The sequence below is a fragment of the Amphibalanus amphitrite genome, unplaced genomic scaffold (genome assembly GCF_019059575.1).
Source record: "Amphibalanus amphitrite isolate SeventyFive unplaced genomic scaffold, NRLGWU_Aamphi_draft 002112F_arrow, whole genome shotgun sequence".
Lineage (NCBI taxonomy): Eukaryota > Metazoa > Arthropoda > Thecostraca > Balanomorpha > Balanidae > Amphibalanus > Amphibalanus amphitrite.
The window spans coordinates 1-16,614 of NW_024883605.1; the positions used below are offsets into that span (position 1 = coordinate 1).

The 16,614-nt window shown below is 52.7% G+C and overlaps 1 protein-coding gene across 1 annotated transcript in view; it reads right to left on the reverse strand.

Annotated features, from left to right (window-relative positions):
- Window positions 1-1,312: 1,312 nt before the first annotated feature.
- LOC122376358 (leucine-rich repeat-containing protein 15-like) overlaps window positions 1,313-16,614 on the reverse strand; it is a gene marked incomplete at its 3' end in the record, with an annotated part of 41,956 nt that continues 26,654 nt past the window's right edge. Inside the window, exons 4-5 of the mRNA XM_043356181.1 lie at window positions 3,040-3,188; window positions 1,313-1,453 (exon numbers count right to left, since the gene is read on the reverse strand). Coding sequence (XP_043212116.1) covers window positions 1,313-1,453; window positions 3,040-3,188 — 290 coding nt within the window. The remainder of the gene's footprint in view (window positions 1,454-3,039; window positions 3,189-16,614) is intronic.

Consider the following 16,614-nt stretch of genomic DNA (forward strand, 5'->3'; position numbering starts at 1 on the left):
TCTCCCTCTCCCTCTCTCTCCCTCTCTCTCTCTCTCTTTCTCTTCCACTTCTCTCCTCTCTCTCTCCCTCTCTCTCTCTTTCTCTCTTTCTCTCTCTCTCTCTCTCTCTCTCTCTCTCTCTCTCTCTCTCTCTCTCTCTCTCTCTCTCTCTCTCTCTCTCTCTCCTCACAATATTCTCGACTGCCACAGCGTTGTAGAACTGGTTTCCAGACAGGTCCAGGCGCTCCCCAATCCGTAAGCCCCAGCCCACACGGCTCAACCGCCCAAACACCCTCCGGCGGATGACCTCCGACTTCGGCGACCTGACCCCAGCCGACCGGACCGATCGCGTCCCTCTCCACGCCTCCGCCCCGCTTCCCCCACTACAACTGCGTAGTAATTGTAGCGTGTGCAAAGGTCACGTGACATTATTTACTTCTGCGGTTTGTTCGGCTGACAAGAGATGGCACTAGTGGTCTGTGGATCAGAGGCGGGGCTAGGTTCTACGACTTCTTGGGGCAACTTTAGGGCAGAAAAGACGTTTTTGGCTCCTCATCCCAAAATGCTTCGAACATACAAAAAACAAGTTAGATATTCGAAAATCGGAGGACCAAACCGATCGTTTGACATATCTTGCTCGACTGAGAATTGATCGGTCTTCAAACTACTGAGCAAAAACGAGGTGATTAGTAGCAAGTGCTGGTGACTGTACATACACGATCTGTACGGCGCGGTCGTGAGCTCGGCTTAACGGACACCTCGCGGATGGCAAGACGAGGGGCGGAAGACGCGACGGGAGAGACAAGGGAGACGCGATATGAGAGACAAGGAGACACGGTGGGAGGCTGGAGACACGCGGCGTGGCGCTTGGTATGAGTGATGAGATACGTCCCAAACACGGCTCGTGGCACGGCGGAGGCGGTCGAATCGTGGGCCGGGCCGGGCCCAGCGTCACCTCGCGATGGATGTCAGTGGAGATAGAGATTGGGGAGAAAATGAACACGCGAGTAAAAACAGCTGGAGGAAATTTGATTCGGCGGGTCGGATGATGAGTGATTAGATAACGATGGTGATTTCTCGAGCGCTCATTTCAGTCGTAGATTCGATTACTTATAGGTCATATCGTGATGTGTTGATAAGACTCGGATATCAATTTTAACGATAATCCTTTTTTCTGATCAGTAACAAAACACGATAAATCTGGCGTTACGTCAAAGTAACAGATCACTAGAAACCGCTACCGGAAATCTATCGCGCCCTTGTCTTACCATTTCAGTAAAGTAACCTCTGACTAGCCGTCCTATATGTAGTGGTCTAGCCAGCCCGGTCTCACCTGAATGAGGTTCGAGTGGAGCACCAGGGTCTTGAGCTGGGTGAGCCGGCGCAGTGCGTCGGTCGGCACCTGTGTCAGGAAGTTGTTGCTGATGTCGAGCAGCTCCAGGTCCTGCAGGCCGGCCAGGTCGCTCTCGTCCAGCTGGAAATGGAGAGCAGGGAACACGGGGTTACCATTTGGGCACGACATGTGGTGACCACATGCTCTGAATGGGCATTTCGCTTAGCATTAAGATGTAAGACTTTCATTATCATTTTCTCATTGTTTTAAATGGGTGCTATTGTTGTCCCACCTGCTCGGCTCACTTGCCAAATAGTGAAAGCTCATTTTATGTCATCTCAGCCAGTAATTTTTATGTCGCCGGTCGTTTGAGCAAACTCTGGACACACGTTTCGGCCATCGCATTAACAGCGCTGACGTGCGCCTGCCATTAGCTGGTCTCGCCGCGGCCTCACCGCCGCATGATGATGGCCCATTGAGCCCTACGGTCGTCGTCTGCACCAGATAAACGATCCGGACTCGGTGACCATCCCATGTGCACGCTGCAGGCGCGGGTGCGGATGGCGTCTCGGCGTCAGGACCGATTTATTGTCCGGGCTGGTTACTGCTCAGACCACTGTGGGTTGTGTGAACATATGGTGGGCGTGGCCCATCTACTCCTCTAACGTCCCACTTGTGACCAGCGCGCGCCGTTCCGAACTACCGTGACGCCGCCGTTTCTGGCGCGCGGCGGCCGTTATGGCGCTGTGTGTGCCGATTGTGGCGCCGCTGTGGCGACGGCTGCGCACGGTGACCGTGTTTGTGTTCGGCCGTCGTTTGGCCGTGGGAGCGGTCCGTGGGTTTACGGAACTGTCGTTCCGGCGCCGGGCACGGTGCGGGCCGGGCCTGACTCGAGACGGACGCGGTCGGTCACCACGCCACGCTGTATCTAGGACTCTACAGTCGTCGTAGTGTAGTGTCGTAGTCGTAGTGTCATAGTGGACTCTGTAGTGTCGCGATTCGTGGGCCGTTGCCGGCCGGGTGGGAGAGGAACGGCAGGGGAAGTCATTAGTCTTCCTCTTCTTTCCAACTGCCTCCATGACGCCCGTAAGTGGCGATTTGCATGATTCATGCTCGCCGGGGAATCCTTAGCACCTCGACTGATGGTAACGTCATGCTGCTTATACAAGTGGCACCCTCTGTGACCCGCGACACTGATCTGACTACATGAGTGTCACTCGGCCGGTGTCCTTTTGACCTTCCAGCTTTGCCAGTTTGGTCTCCAACGGCCCTCACGTCACCACACTGTCTTCAAGGACTTGGCCAAATAAACCATCTGCTTAATGTATGGATTCATGAGAATGAATGCGACGATGGTAGTATTGACGGTGATGGTGACGGTGGACAACGCGCGTTCTGACAACCGTTCGAGTGGGCGTGTCGGGGCGGGGCGCGATGACTGGTCAGAGTGGCACCTGACGGAACGGGAGCCCAGTTTTCTCCGGCGTGCCACAATGAACGCCGACCCGGTAACCAATCGGCGAAAGTGAGCGGGATGCAGATGCCGCCCGGACGAGTGTCGCCCATCCCGCCGAGAGGACGGGCGAGGGCCACATGGCGGCACTTTCGCACTCTGGCGGCGCTCGCGTGACGCACGTTACGCTGGCGTCTCGGCGGGCGCCCGGTGTGTAACATCACGGTCTCAGAGTGGTCTAATGGAGAGAAAGGCGCGCAGCGGGATGACTTGCCTGCTGGATCTTGTTGTAGGCCATGTAGAGCCGCTGCAGCCGCGCCAGGCCGGTGAAGGCGCCGAACTGAAACTTGCGGATGCGGTTGGAGGAGATGTTGAGGAAGCGCAGTGCGGGCTGCTCCAGAAAGGCGTCCGTCTGTACCTGGTCTGTGGACGGGCAAACAGGGGGAGCGGTCAGAACACGAGTGGCGTGAGTGGGGGAGGGGTATGAAGACGACGATGGGAGAGCAAGGCAAATGTTGGGATCTGCTACTGCGGGGGGACAGAGGCGTCAAGGGCGTGTATGCTCTGGTCCATAGTTGGCTAGAGCACGGACGAAAAGAGGTTATGAACTTAGAAAAATATCTAACTTTTAAAATAAAATCCATGACCATACGATGGATAAATGTATTTGATGCGCGCGACTAACAGTGGCGCGCAGCAAAGCCTTTCTCTGCCCGCGGGCGCAAACTGTAGCCTGTAGCGACACCTACCGCACGGCGTGAGCACCACCGGCCCTCAGGCCTCAGTGAGCGCCCGCAGTGCCACGTGACAATATGTGTTCTGTGTGCTTTCGGAATTCCTTTGCGTCTGGTGCGCACCAACAGTGCGGTGCGCCGCTTTTCAATTACAGGCGAGTCCTTCCCGTGTCGGGATTATATCTAGTGCCTATTCTTACGGCCCTGTGCGGCCGTCTCGTTGTACTGCTTCCCCGTCTCCGGCGGCGCGTCAGTGCGGCCGGTTGGTGACCCCGGCCCTGCACGCCTGACTCCGCTAACGGCACAGCCGCTGACAGTAGTTTTGTCGCGGTTTTTCTATCTTCCCGTGGCACTGTGCGGCAGTTTCGCTTCGGGCTGCGGCGCTGTCCGCGACTACGCTCGACTCCCGTGGGCGGCCTGAGCTAATCGTTTTGCATAGACCACTAATCCGCGGCCATCTCTGTCCCTTTGTCCGGCGCGTCCCCCTACCGGGCCGCTTCCCCTCCCTCGCTCCCTCCCCACCCCGGGGGTGGGGATGGTCGTACCGATACGCGCCGCCAGGCGGCGGCACCGACCGGTCCGAGTGCCGGCGCCGCGGCCGCGAGCGTCGGCGGTCTGCTGCGCTGCGCGGCGCGACTCGGGATGCTGGAGCCGCAGCCGCAGTCTCCGTATCTCGCCGGCGCGCCTGGGCGCACGTAGACTTATGGCAACCTGGCGCCCGGGCGCATACAGTTTCGTCAGCTAGGCTCGTTCCGGTGGCTTTTTCATGTTCATGGGGCGGGGTTTCACGTGCATGTATTGCCAGTCCAGGCCGTCTTCAATTTTTTTTTCTTACTTTTACAGATTCCTAAACCGTGACCTGGATCGCAGTGATTTCTCGTGGCTTTTTCAGACCGGACAGTATGTTTTTCGCAAATTGGTCTGTTTCGACCAAATATACTCTACGTACTCCTCACTTCTTGTCACCAGTGTGCTTGCTTTCATCCAAAGTACCCATGGACCATGTGTCATATGTTGTGCATGTTTTTATACTTCACGGCTATGTTCCTGCCTGGTTGATCTGACCTTGCCCCCACTACAGGGATCTAACATTCATGTCGCATTTCATACGTAATTGTGCGCGGTCGTCACCGAGTTTATGACGCGAGACGCCCCATGCGAGACAATACAGTCCAGGCTACCAACAGCCCAATTTTTGGGCATGTTGCCAACACTGCTTCGACGCCGTTTTCCGGAGTCCGAGGTGACCCTGCGTGCCTCGTGTCCTACACCCGTTTTCTTGAACGACGTCACGCTCATTTATTTTCCACAATGTATGTATGTATGTATGTATGTATTGATCTAAAATCCATCCACATAACATGGTTTTTCAGGATTCAGCGTCATGCACAATACAGTAAAATGCAAGAAGGCAATAGGCACTGGCAGATAAAATAAGACAACTAATTGCACTAAAACCGGAATAAAACACAGCACCCCAAGACCTCAGGCTTCGCTGGCCGCCATTGCGCGGCGAAACGCGGACAGCGTGGGCTGCTCCCTGACGGCCGGCGGCAGCCGGTTCCACGCGGCAGCAGCGCGGTAACTAAACGTTCTCTGTGTGGAAGAGAGCCTACACTTCTGCAGCTCCAGGGCGCCAGCTTCTACAGAGCGTGTGACCCGGCCAGACACCTCAGAGCGGGACACAAACATGCGGCGGATGGAGAGAGGGTAAGCTGGTATGTGGAGCGCCTTCCACACCTTCAGCAGGTCCCTCTCCCACACCAGCCGCTCCACTCTGGGCCAGCCCAGGGATGCCAGAGCCGGCCCGATCCTCTCCCGACGCCGCACGCCTGTCACGATCCGAGCACTGAAGTTGATGAGTTTTTGGATCCGAGTGAGTTGATTTTTTGTGGTTCCGCCCCACACCGAAATGCAGTACAGAATGTGAGGGAACACGTGGGTCTCAATGAGTAACTTTAGCGTTTCCTGGTCAAAATGGTGGCGGAACTTGGAGAGGGATATGAGGAGGGCATTGCACCTCCTGACGATGTGACTGATGTTGGTGTCCCAGGCCAAACACGAGTCGACAGTCACCCCCAACAATTTGATGGTTGGTGACGGTTTTAAGACTGACTCAGCTATGCAGATATGAAAGTTTTCGATCTTGCTGAGAGTCTGGCGGGTTCCGATGAGAATGAAGTCGGTCTTTTGAGGGTTCATTTTAAGAGAATTTGAGCTAAACCAGTGTTTCATGACATCCAAGGAGTTTTCGACACGTTGTTTTAGTGATGCTAAATTTTGAGGGTCAGGACGCGAGTGATCGAGCAGCTGGGCATCGTCAGCATATGCGATCACCCGACAGTCCGGTAGATGGCAGTGCAGGTCGTTCGTCAGCAGGCTGAAGAGGATCGGCCCGGCTATGGATCCCTGCGGAACCCCGCAGGGGACCGGCAGGACTGTTCTGCCGCCCCTGACCAGCTGCCCCCGGCCGCCAAGATAACTACCAAACCAGGTCGGGTCGATCCCGTACCACTCCAGCTTGCGCAGGAGGACGCCGTGGTCGACGCTGTCGAAGGCCTTGCTGAGGTCAGCTGCCGTGACTGAGGAGACCTCTCCCCGCTCTGAGTTCTGGCTGATCCATTCGACAGCGTCGAGCACGGCGTCCTCCGTGCTGTGACATGATCGGTAGGCGTACTGGTTGTAAAATAAAATGTTGTGGTCCGATAGGTACCGCGACAGTTGGTCACACACAACCTTTTCAACAACTTTTGACAAGTGAGATAAAAGTGAGATCGGTCTGTGGCTAGATGGTTCGTGTACATCACCGCGTGGCTTAAGGATCGGCACCACCTCGGCAGTTTTCCACGCCTCAGGGAAAACACCTTTGGTTAGGGACACATTCACAAGTCGCAGCAGGTGGGGGCCAATCACATCAAAACAGCGCTTCACCGCACCGAGTGGCACCCCGTCCAGCCCCACCGCCCCAGACGAGTTCATCCGCCTCACAGCTCGCGCCAGCTCCGGTAGGGTCGCAGGCTGGAGCCGGAACGCCGCTGAGACTACTATAGGCGGCCGCGGGGCTAGGCCCGCAGTGACGTCATCATTCAAGTCGGCCGCGATGCGAGAGCCCACCGACGCGAAGAACTCGTTGAAAATGGTGTCGCCACAATGAAATGGTGTCGCCAGGGGTAGCCAGTAAGAGTTGGTTGCAGCGCGGGAATCCAAATGTTTATATTGTCTCGGTGGTGGTCAGACCACCGGTGAAAGCTGGGAACATTGTGTGCAGGATGTCTGGCTGCCTGTGAAGCATAACTGAATAATTCGACAGGGCGTGAGAGGAATGTTTGGAGTCCATTCATAATGTCAGCTCCATGACAGAGTCGAGTGCAGGTATCGAATCACGACGCGCATTGTCGGGAAATCGCCAGGTGTGCGCGAACAATGCCCGTTGGACACTGCTGCATGCATTGCGGTCGTGATTTGCCTGACCAGAGTTGATGGATGATCACGGAACGACGAAAGGTGACCACATCCTACCTTTTGTTTGCTGGATTCAGTCAACTGCCTCGACTGTTCAGCTGCAGACTGATCATGTTTTTTTATGTTTTGAGCAAATATATTTGTTTAGCAGCATACGATTAATGCAATTTTTCATTTACGTTATTTGTGCAGCTTACCAAATATAATCAAGGTTAGGTATGTTTCAGTTCTTCATTTCTTTTGTTAGTGTCTGGCTACGTAGCTTTAAATGATTCCAAATAATTCAGAATGATTTATTTGCTCCATCCTGGGACTTTCTGAAGCACCTACTCATAACTACTGTAAGTCGTAACGATAGATTGATTTACTCAATGATTGATGAACCAAGTTTTTCCTACACATTCCGACCAATTACCGGCGATTGGCGCGTACGCTGTTAGTGCTGCGAGTACTCAGAAGACGGTCCATCACTATTACGGGTACTTTTTACCGGCGCTGAACCGTTACGGTCCTGCCGCTGTGGCCGGTCGGTCTGCCGGCGGCGGACACTCGGACGGTGCCAATTACGCTGCCTTCCGCCGCCATCAGTCGACGGATTTACGAGGTAGCCGCCGTGCCCCTCGGCCACGGCTGGTAACGCAGCTTTTTATCGACGCCGTATCGAAACCCGGCGGAGTGTGTCGGTCTGGGCGACCCGCGACGCAGGGTTGGATGCTGGCTGGGTGCTCTCGGGTGGTTTAGACATGTAGGCGTCATAAGAGCTCCCGAACCTCCGTCAGACTATTCCGACATCGTGGGCGTTAGAAAAGCTCCCAGACCTCTGTCGGACTATCTCCCTTTCCAGTGCCGGTCCGTCCGGCGCGTCGCTCGGCTGCCGCAGGCGCGATGACCCGGCGGCGTAGGGTCACAGGGGTGAGCCGCCGCGCCTGGTACTCGGGCCGTTCACCTCCACGGCCACACCCTCTCCGGGAGACTCCGATGGAGAGGTGGAGAGGTGACTCGAGGTGACTCGTAGGATGACGGAGTGAGTGGAGAGGAGAGGAGCACAGGACAGACGCCGAGCCACAGGGAAGGCTAGCAAATAGCCGAAGCCTGGCTCATTCAACTTACCGAGCAACCGAAAAAATGCAGCCAACATGGTCAGTGATCACTCAAGCGCATTCTACGTCCCGTTTTAAGACATCCGCAAATGGAAATGAAGGCAGTATTGCATTACTCCTCCGACTTAGGTGGTCATTACACGAGGCCAAACGCCTAGCAATGAGCAACAGGAATGCCCGTCCATGGCGCTGTGAGATGAGCGTCGGCCGTAAAATCACGATAATCGGCCCGGGATCAGCGCCGCCGGAGAGTTGGGGTGGCTGTATGCGGCGCTGGACCAGCTGTGTGCGGTACCGGTCCTACTGTATGTGGTACTGGGTCGGCTCTGCGCAGTACCAGACTGCGTCCGGGTACGGTCCGACCGCCGCGGTACCCGCTGAACCGCACCGGAATGGCGAGCGGCGTGCCTTCCCCGGCCGTCGCCGCGCGGCCTCCCAGGACGACGAACCGGTCGGTGCCGGCCGGCCGGCTGGGAACAAACGGCCGCCGCAGGACCGGCCGATCGGTCACGCGTCACGGCCGACCCGTGAGATGAGCTCGTGACCGGCCACCGGTGACGTCATCGGAGCGCCGCTGCCCGCTGACGTCATAAGAGTGTGCTAGAACGTCACAGGCGCATTATGACGCTATTAGGGAGCTGTGTAACATCAATGGAGTGTGCGTTATTGTGACGTTACCACAGCCCTATGCTTTGCTTCTATAGCTCACTGACGTTACTGGAATATTGTCGTCCCTGGAACACTGTGTGACGGTACTAACACCTCTCACGGCACCGCTAGGTTCAACCCTCGCCCGCACATGCCATTTTCCCATCCTAGAACGCACATGGGGGGGGGGGGGGTTGCCACCCCCCCCCGCGCCATTTCGTTCCTGTTGGAGATAGAGCTTAGCAGTAAAGACCAAAAAGATTCTTTGGGAAGAGACGAATCCAATGATACCCAGTTTTACCTTCTCAGGTCAGTCATCGACCTTCCAGGTCAGGTCAAACTAAAAAATGTTGCTGTTTTGGGTCACCGTTGGATATCAAGTGCGCTGCTTATCAAATACCGATGACGATGCTGTTTTCTGGTGCCAAGCCAGCTAGAACCTCTTTGTCACACTATCCGACCAGAATTTTGCTGCTGAGGTCATTTCAGGTCAAGTTAGGTCAAGGTCAATTATATGTGTTTGTATGTCTGTGTGTGTCTGTGTGTATACTGATGTGTGCACCGATTGTTTTTGGGTCCATATCACATGAAATCATGATCTGAGAAGCTTTTACCAAAAATGCAGTCAAAAAACTTCACAAAAAGTAAATTCAGCTTGCCTAAAACGCAATTATCTTAGATGACCTAGGTTGACCTTGACCCTGACCTTGACCCCTGTACATCGTCGAACAACATGTTCCATGATAGGTGGGAGGTAAGACTGGCAAAAAAGGCCGAAATCAGGGTGTCAAAAGCTCACAAGGCCCATGGCAAACGCAAGATGTTGATAATTGGCCATTTGGGTCATGACATGACCTGAAAAACAAGGTCATATCTCCGAAACCAAAAATCACAGAAACTTGAAATTTTCAGTGGACATCAAGAAAGGATAGACGAGCAGCTATACGAAAAATCAGCCTTCTAGCTCTAAAAATGTTGAGTGCAGAGCAGAAAGACTGCCTGGGGGGGGGGGTGGCAACCACCCCCCCCCCATGTGCGGGCGAGGGTCAAAGGCCTGGTGGCCCACCTTGAAGCGTGGGTCTCGAGTGGGGCGTGACATTGATTTTATATCGCCTGAGTGGAAAGAGGTCCCTGTCATGATGGCTGGCCGAACAGCGCAATATCGCTGAGCCGCGGTGCGGTCGGGGCGTTTGTTGTTAATGGGCAAATTACCCCGCGGATGTAATTGGTGTTTACGTGTGGCGTTTCAATGGCCCGTTTCAAAGTGTGCATTATTTACGGAGATTAGCGTCGGTTTTTGTGGACGTCGGCCGCAGACGTGTATAACTGTACCCGGGCTCTCATTATTAGCGCCTTTTGAGCCGGGTCTCGCGGAGCCTTGAGAGGAGTCCAGACCATTACACTGATTGTGGGATTCCGTTCACGGTTATTCGTTTATAATGACGACATTCGCGTATGTGTACTGGGCAGTTTGGGTCTAACTGAGAATACATGGTGTGTCGTTTCGGGAACTAGCGACCCGCGGCCGGGCGCCGCGGAGACGTGCCCGTCATAGGGTTTTAGGGCTATTTTTTCACGTTTCGGTCTGAATCGTGAAAAGTACTGGTCGTAGCAAATATGTTCCCTGGTTTCTGAATTTTCAGCCCACGCGGAATGCGATAGGACAAAAGTCATTTTCGTACAGACAAAACTGTGCCCGCGTTTTTTGGTCAAAGTAAAAATGTTCAGCAGCTTTTAACACGTGGGCCGCCGCAAAACAGGGTACACCGGAGGACTTACGATTCAATATCTCCTAAGCCATCACAGATAGCAAATATGTTCCCTGGATCTATGTAGATAATACTTTAGCGAACACTTCAGAGGCCAAAAATTGTTTCTCGACAACTTACACCCAGTCCGCGTTTTTGGCTTAAATGCAATGCAACACGGCAGCCGACCTTGAGGGCTCAGTTAGCGAGTTCATTTTTTAGCGAGCACTTCGAGCATTTCAGCGTTCGATGAAATGACATATTTTTTCAACGCAGTCGTTTCTTCATTTGCATCTAAACGCGACCTATATGATAATGTGACTGTATCGTCACACTAGAAGGTGTAATTCATGGTAATTTATAGGGCTAATTCTCGGCGCACAGCAGCAGACGGACACCGACTGACCCACCATCTAAAGGCAGTTTGGCGAGGCAGTATCGTGAATCACAGCCGCGAGATGTCCCTAGCGTAGAACACCGTCTGTTTGCCCAGTTTAAATACGTGATGTTTGCCCTCTGTCAACCCCTCAGTCATGGGGCAGGGGTCGCGGATGAATTGGCGACCGCCCGCCGCGCGGGGAGGGGGCTGCTCCCCTGACCCGGACCGCCACGGCATGGGGACGGTCCCGCACTTGCGTGCCTCACGTCGCCGCCTCATACCGGTCTGAATTACGCTGGTTTTGAGGAACCACCTATTGTGGTGGTGGGTGATCCAACGCAGACCATGCCAGAACCCCACTGAGGGGGTGTCACCCGTGTCAGCTGGCTCAGACCCACGATATCCCCATACCGAAAGCGACGTTCCAAAGAGCAATATGTCTTTAGTGGGTATTATTGATGTTTAATTCGAGAATTTGCCGGTCCCGTAGCTCAGTTGGTTAGAGCGTTGGATTCCGCGTGGTAAGAGCACGCTTTCCCGGTTATGACAGTCCGGGTTCGAAGCGCGACGGGCGCTCGACATTTATGGGCCTCCTGACAGGTATGGTTGCGGTTGGTGGCAGGCCGTAGCCAGGCGAAGTCAGCGAGGGGACCGGCCGTGCGCGGCTTTGTGCGCACGTTAAACTTTGGACTCTAAATTCTGCCATAGAATCGGAATTGCGCGATCGGAGGGTAGAGGGCAGGGTCATCGCAACAAGCTTCGCTTAGCGGTGGATCTGTCCTTGTGAATCCTTCCCATCAAAAGGTTCGGACTAAATTTATAAAAAAAAGAATGTATGCATGCATGTAAGCACATACCTACATGATGTGTTAAAGTACCTACTCCAACTGTACAACTTTGGCCTCTCAGCTTGAGGAATAAACTTTTTTACTTTAAAGACAGATTTTTAGTGACTTAACACTCGCACTTACATAGGTATAGCGGGGTCGAACGGACCCCCTCCCGGTTTTACGCGAATAATTCGCGCAAAAAGCGGCCGATCGCGACGAAACTTTCAGTACCCTCGATTTAATCAATTTTACACATACTCTTAAAATTTAATGACCCTGACCCCAATGACCTTTGACCTGTGGTCTGATTCTCGAGACCATGTTCGACCGGAATTGCGAATTGGCGTATGTCGGCTGAGGCTCACATTATCCGCGCAATTTCCAATCTTTTTTTGGTGTGGGTTTCAAGGTCCCGTGAAGGTTAGGTCAAAGTCTTTGACCTTTGATGACCTTGCTTCACTATTTCGAGTTTTACATGTTTCTAGGGTAGTTTCTGGGGCTGATTTCGAATTCCCATTTGGAGATTTATGAAATAGTTTTGGTGCCCTCGTATGCTACGAAGCTGTCAATAGTGGTCAACACCTGCTATGGATGGCCGGCAGGTCATCTAATGGTTGACCTGACCTGACCTGACCCGACCTGGCCTAAATACATTAACCCGGCAGTTGCTGGGGTATTTCGCCACCCACCGTTTGCTGGGGGGGGGGGGGCGTTAAACGCCCCCAGCCGATAACTCGAGAACCAATAGGCGCAGCGAAACGCACGAGGCGGCAAACGAAAGAACGCGACAAGACGCTTCAGATGAGTACTTTAAAGTTGAATGTTGAGGTGACAGGTCGGGTCAAGGTCAGGTCAAACACCTAAAATCGGGCTTTCAGTAGCATGGACTTCAGTACTTCGCAAATCGCAATGGGCGCCTCTCGTCAGTAACTCTGTCAAAACGGTGCACAATCCATCATATAAGGCCTACAAGAGTGTCGGCTTCATGTAGGGGTCAGTAAAGCATAGGTCAGGGTCAAGGTCAGGTCAACCGGGTAGGCACATACCTATCCCCGAAAATCAAAACTGATATTCGCAGCCCGTGACACATGTTTTATGGGTAATTTTGGGCGTAGAACACGAATGTGACATTCATTTTATCATATCTGTACGTGTTTAACTAAAAAAGTTCAATTTAAGAAATGCATGTATCATGGTCGTGAAGTAGTCACGAGAAATTGCCAAGATTTAGTTCAAGATTTTGGAAAATGCGGAACGATAATCAATAATCGAAGATAGCCATTTGATTGTTCATGGTATTGGCAGTCTAATGGCGTTGATGGTATGTCTGTATATGTCTATTTTGTGATTTTATATGATTTTTTGAACATATGCCGTTTTTGGTCGAAAACTCAGAAATCATGACGTCACTAAAACCTCGATATCTCAAAAATTTTCCGACCGATTTTTTTGAAACTTTGTCACAATAAACTTCAAACAATTCCCTACAGGTACCCAAAATTTGGCGCGCCTGCGGCGCCTCGTTTTATGCTTTAGCCCCGCGAAAAAAGTGGGGGCGTTTAACGCCCCCCCCCCAGCAACTCGCGGGTTAACCCTCGCCAGGCGAGGGCCTTTTCCATAACACAGACGGCGAGGGGGGGTTGGTACGACCCCCCTCTCGCGATTTGCTCCTATAGCACTTAGAAACGCCAAATTTACAGGGTAGGTGGGTCCATAGAAGATCTCGCCCCTGTGAAAGTTTGGTGACTCTAAGTCAATATTTAGGGGGGTTTTGGGGGGTATGATTGCAAAAATTTTGCTAAAACATGTTAAAAGTTTTTCGCTTATAACTTTTTACCTAGAAAATATAGAGCAAAAATAAAAGCACCAGTGAACTCAGGACGTCCGTGCGCATCAAATGATATACTTTGTTACCAATTTTAGTGAACTCTGGAGTTCAGTTGCCGCTAAGCTAGTCCAATTTCCCCTGACCTTGTACCGGTTTTTGTGACCTGGTGACCTGACCTGAAAAGACTGGGACTTCAAATTTTCAGCTGAAAGGTGCGAAAATGTTGCCCCAGAGGGTATGCCAAATTTGGCGGCGCTACGCGCCGCCGTTTTTACGTTATTTGCAAAAAACCTTAGGGGGGGGTTGCATCAACACCCCCCCCCCCCTCGTCGGGCGAGGGTTAAGACATCCGGTATGTGATCAAAGCTAACATGAACTACGTGTTCAGCACCCCACAAAATCCTTTTTTCAACCTCACTTTACGAACTTCCAGCAAGTCCCGATTTTTCCGATTTTTGGGTCATTGACCTGACTTAGAAGGTCAACTAGTGACATTAAATTTACATATATAAAAATCAAAACGTCTGTACGTATGTATGTATGTATGTATGTATGTATGTAACGCGTCAGTCACGCTTGGCGGGCTATTGCTCCGGAACGGTGCGGGCTACGGGGGTGAAATTTTTGCGCCGAGTCGGACGCGTGCATCTGTTTGTTGTATTAAATTTTGGTGGGGGTGGGTTCGGTGGTTTGCACGTGGCGGGCGAATCTTTGCGGGATTTTGGGCCGCGGCCGGTTTCGAGCAGACGGCACGCGCCTTAGGCTCAGATTGTTCGCTGCGAAAATGAGGGAAAACAGAGTCGGAGGTCGTTGACCTTTGGCAATGAATACCGGAACAGAGCACCGCCGGCCAGGAGGAGACGCCAAATTTATTCTGGCCATAACTCGGCCGCTACTGGGCCGATTTTAATGAAAAGTGATTTATTACGCTGCGCGTAACGCTGGACACCTAGTAAGACCATAAAATTGGGTATCATCGGCTTACTTTCGTTGCGGGCAACGCGCTCGTTTTTTTCTGCGAAGCTCTAGCTCCATCAGAGGCCAAACGGCAAGGAGAATCCAACGGACCCCCCCCCCCCCCCCATATACCTACGTTAGACGTTGGCAAACACGAATACGGGTGAGGGTTAAAGCGAAGGAGAAATATACGAGTGAACGGAACGCGCAAGCGAAGCGAAAGCTTTTTAACCCTCGCCGGCACAGGCCATTTTGCATCCTTCGACGGCACAAGGGGGGGGGGGGTACGACCCCCTCGCGTTTGCCCCTGATCGAGCTAGAGCTTCAAAACGAGCGTGTTGCCCGTCACGAGAGGAAGCCGGTGATATCCAATTATAAGGTCCTAGGTCATCGGGCGACCTTCCAGGTCAAGTCAATGACCCGAAAATCGGGAAAATCGGGGCCTGTTAGAAAGTCGTAATGTGTGGCTGCTGTGGGGTTTTCCGGGGTGCTGATCACGAATATCGTGTTAGCTTTGATCAGAGATGATGTTTCTAAGTATTTAAACCACGGGGACGGGTATTCGTAATACGTGTCAACCGCCTCTGACAGCTTTGTACTCGTAACATGTTACGGAGGCACCAACACTACTTCGTAAAATGTTCAAATGGTTGCTAAATTCGAATTCAGCTCCAAAAACTAGCCTAGAAACATGTAAAACTCGAAAAAGTGGACCGAGGTCACCAACGGTCAATGGCCTGACCTGACATTCAGGTGACCTTGACATCCATCCAAATGCATGGGAGCAACATCAAATCACATGTTTGAACGTTCGAAACCACAAAAAGCTTGCAAACGCGCGGCTAATGCGAGCCGGCATACGCCGAATCGCGATTCCGGCCAAACATGGTCTCGGAAAGTAGGTCACACGTCAAAGGTCATTTGGGTCAAGGTCATGAAATTTTCAGGGTAGGTGTAAAATTGATCAATGCGAGGGACTGAAAGTTTCGTCGCGATCGACCGCTTTTTACGCGAGTTATTCGCGAAAAACCTTAGTGGATAGTTGCATACCCCCCCCCCCCCTGTGCCGGCGTCCGGCAAGGGTTAACCCTCGCCGGACGAGGGGGGGGGGCGGGTGCCGCTCCCCATAGGGTTTTTTTCACGATAGCTCCAAACACGCTGGCGATAGAGAGCTGAAACATGGCATACCTGACCTTTGATTCAAGTCGGACCTTTAGACACCAACCGCATTTTTGGGTCAGGTCAGGTCACTGACCTATGACGTCATAAGTGAACCTCTGCACGGTCTTCAGATGTCGCAACTTCGCAACGCCCTCGCTGCCAGAAGAGATGTCACAGGGAAATGAAACTTGCAGGCTAGTATCCATTATCCATTATCCATTATGTGTCTCACAACTTGTATATTTCGGATTTTTCCTACAGGTCATATGAGGTCAGGTCATTCTCGTGACCTCACCATTATAAGTCAATGGGGAAAAATGAAAACTGCTATTCTGGCGCCGGGAACGATCTCCAAGTATCTCAAGCACACAGAATCGTGATTTGATGCACTCCTTGCAAGGTTATATGGGTCCCTTTTGCAATGTTGACCTTGTGTGACGTCATTTATGACGTCATCAAGGTCAGATTAGTTTTCGTCAATAACTCTTGATCAAATTGAGCTAGCGAGTCGGGAAGGCCACCAAGGGACTCAGGAAGACCTGCCGAATCGAATGATATGCGACATGACCTCTTTCGACCAACTTCGTGACCTGGGGGTGCTGACCTGACCTTGACCTGAGGTCAACACCCCAAGTTGACCTTACCCGGACAAAAAGTATATCATTCGACGCGCCTGAGCGAAACGAACACGATTCTGCCAAAATCGCGGCTCTGCGGCCGTTTTTTGCTAAGTTATTCACCAAAAACTGAACCGTTACTTGGGGCACTTGACCTGACCTCGGAGGTCACCGGTTGACCTAGGACCTTAAAATCGGGTACCAATCTCTGCGTCTTGTAACGGCGCACACGCTCGTTTTTTCCGCGACACGCTAGCTCCACCAGGGGCGAAACGGCGAGGGGGGGTCGTACCCGCCCCCCCCCTCGGCCGGCGAGTATGTAGAAAGCCAATAGGTCCGGCGAGGGTTAAGCAGTCGAAACAAGCACTTTTGGACAACTGACATG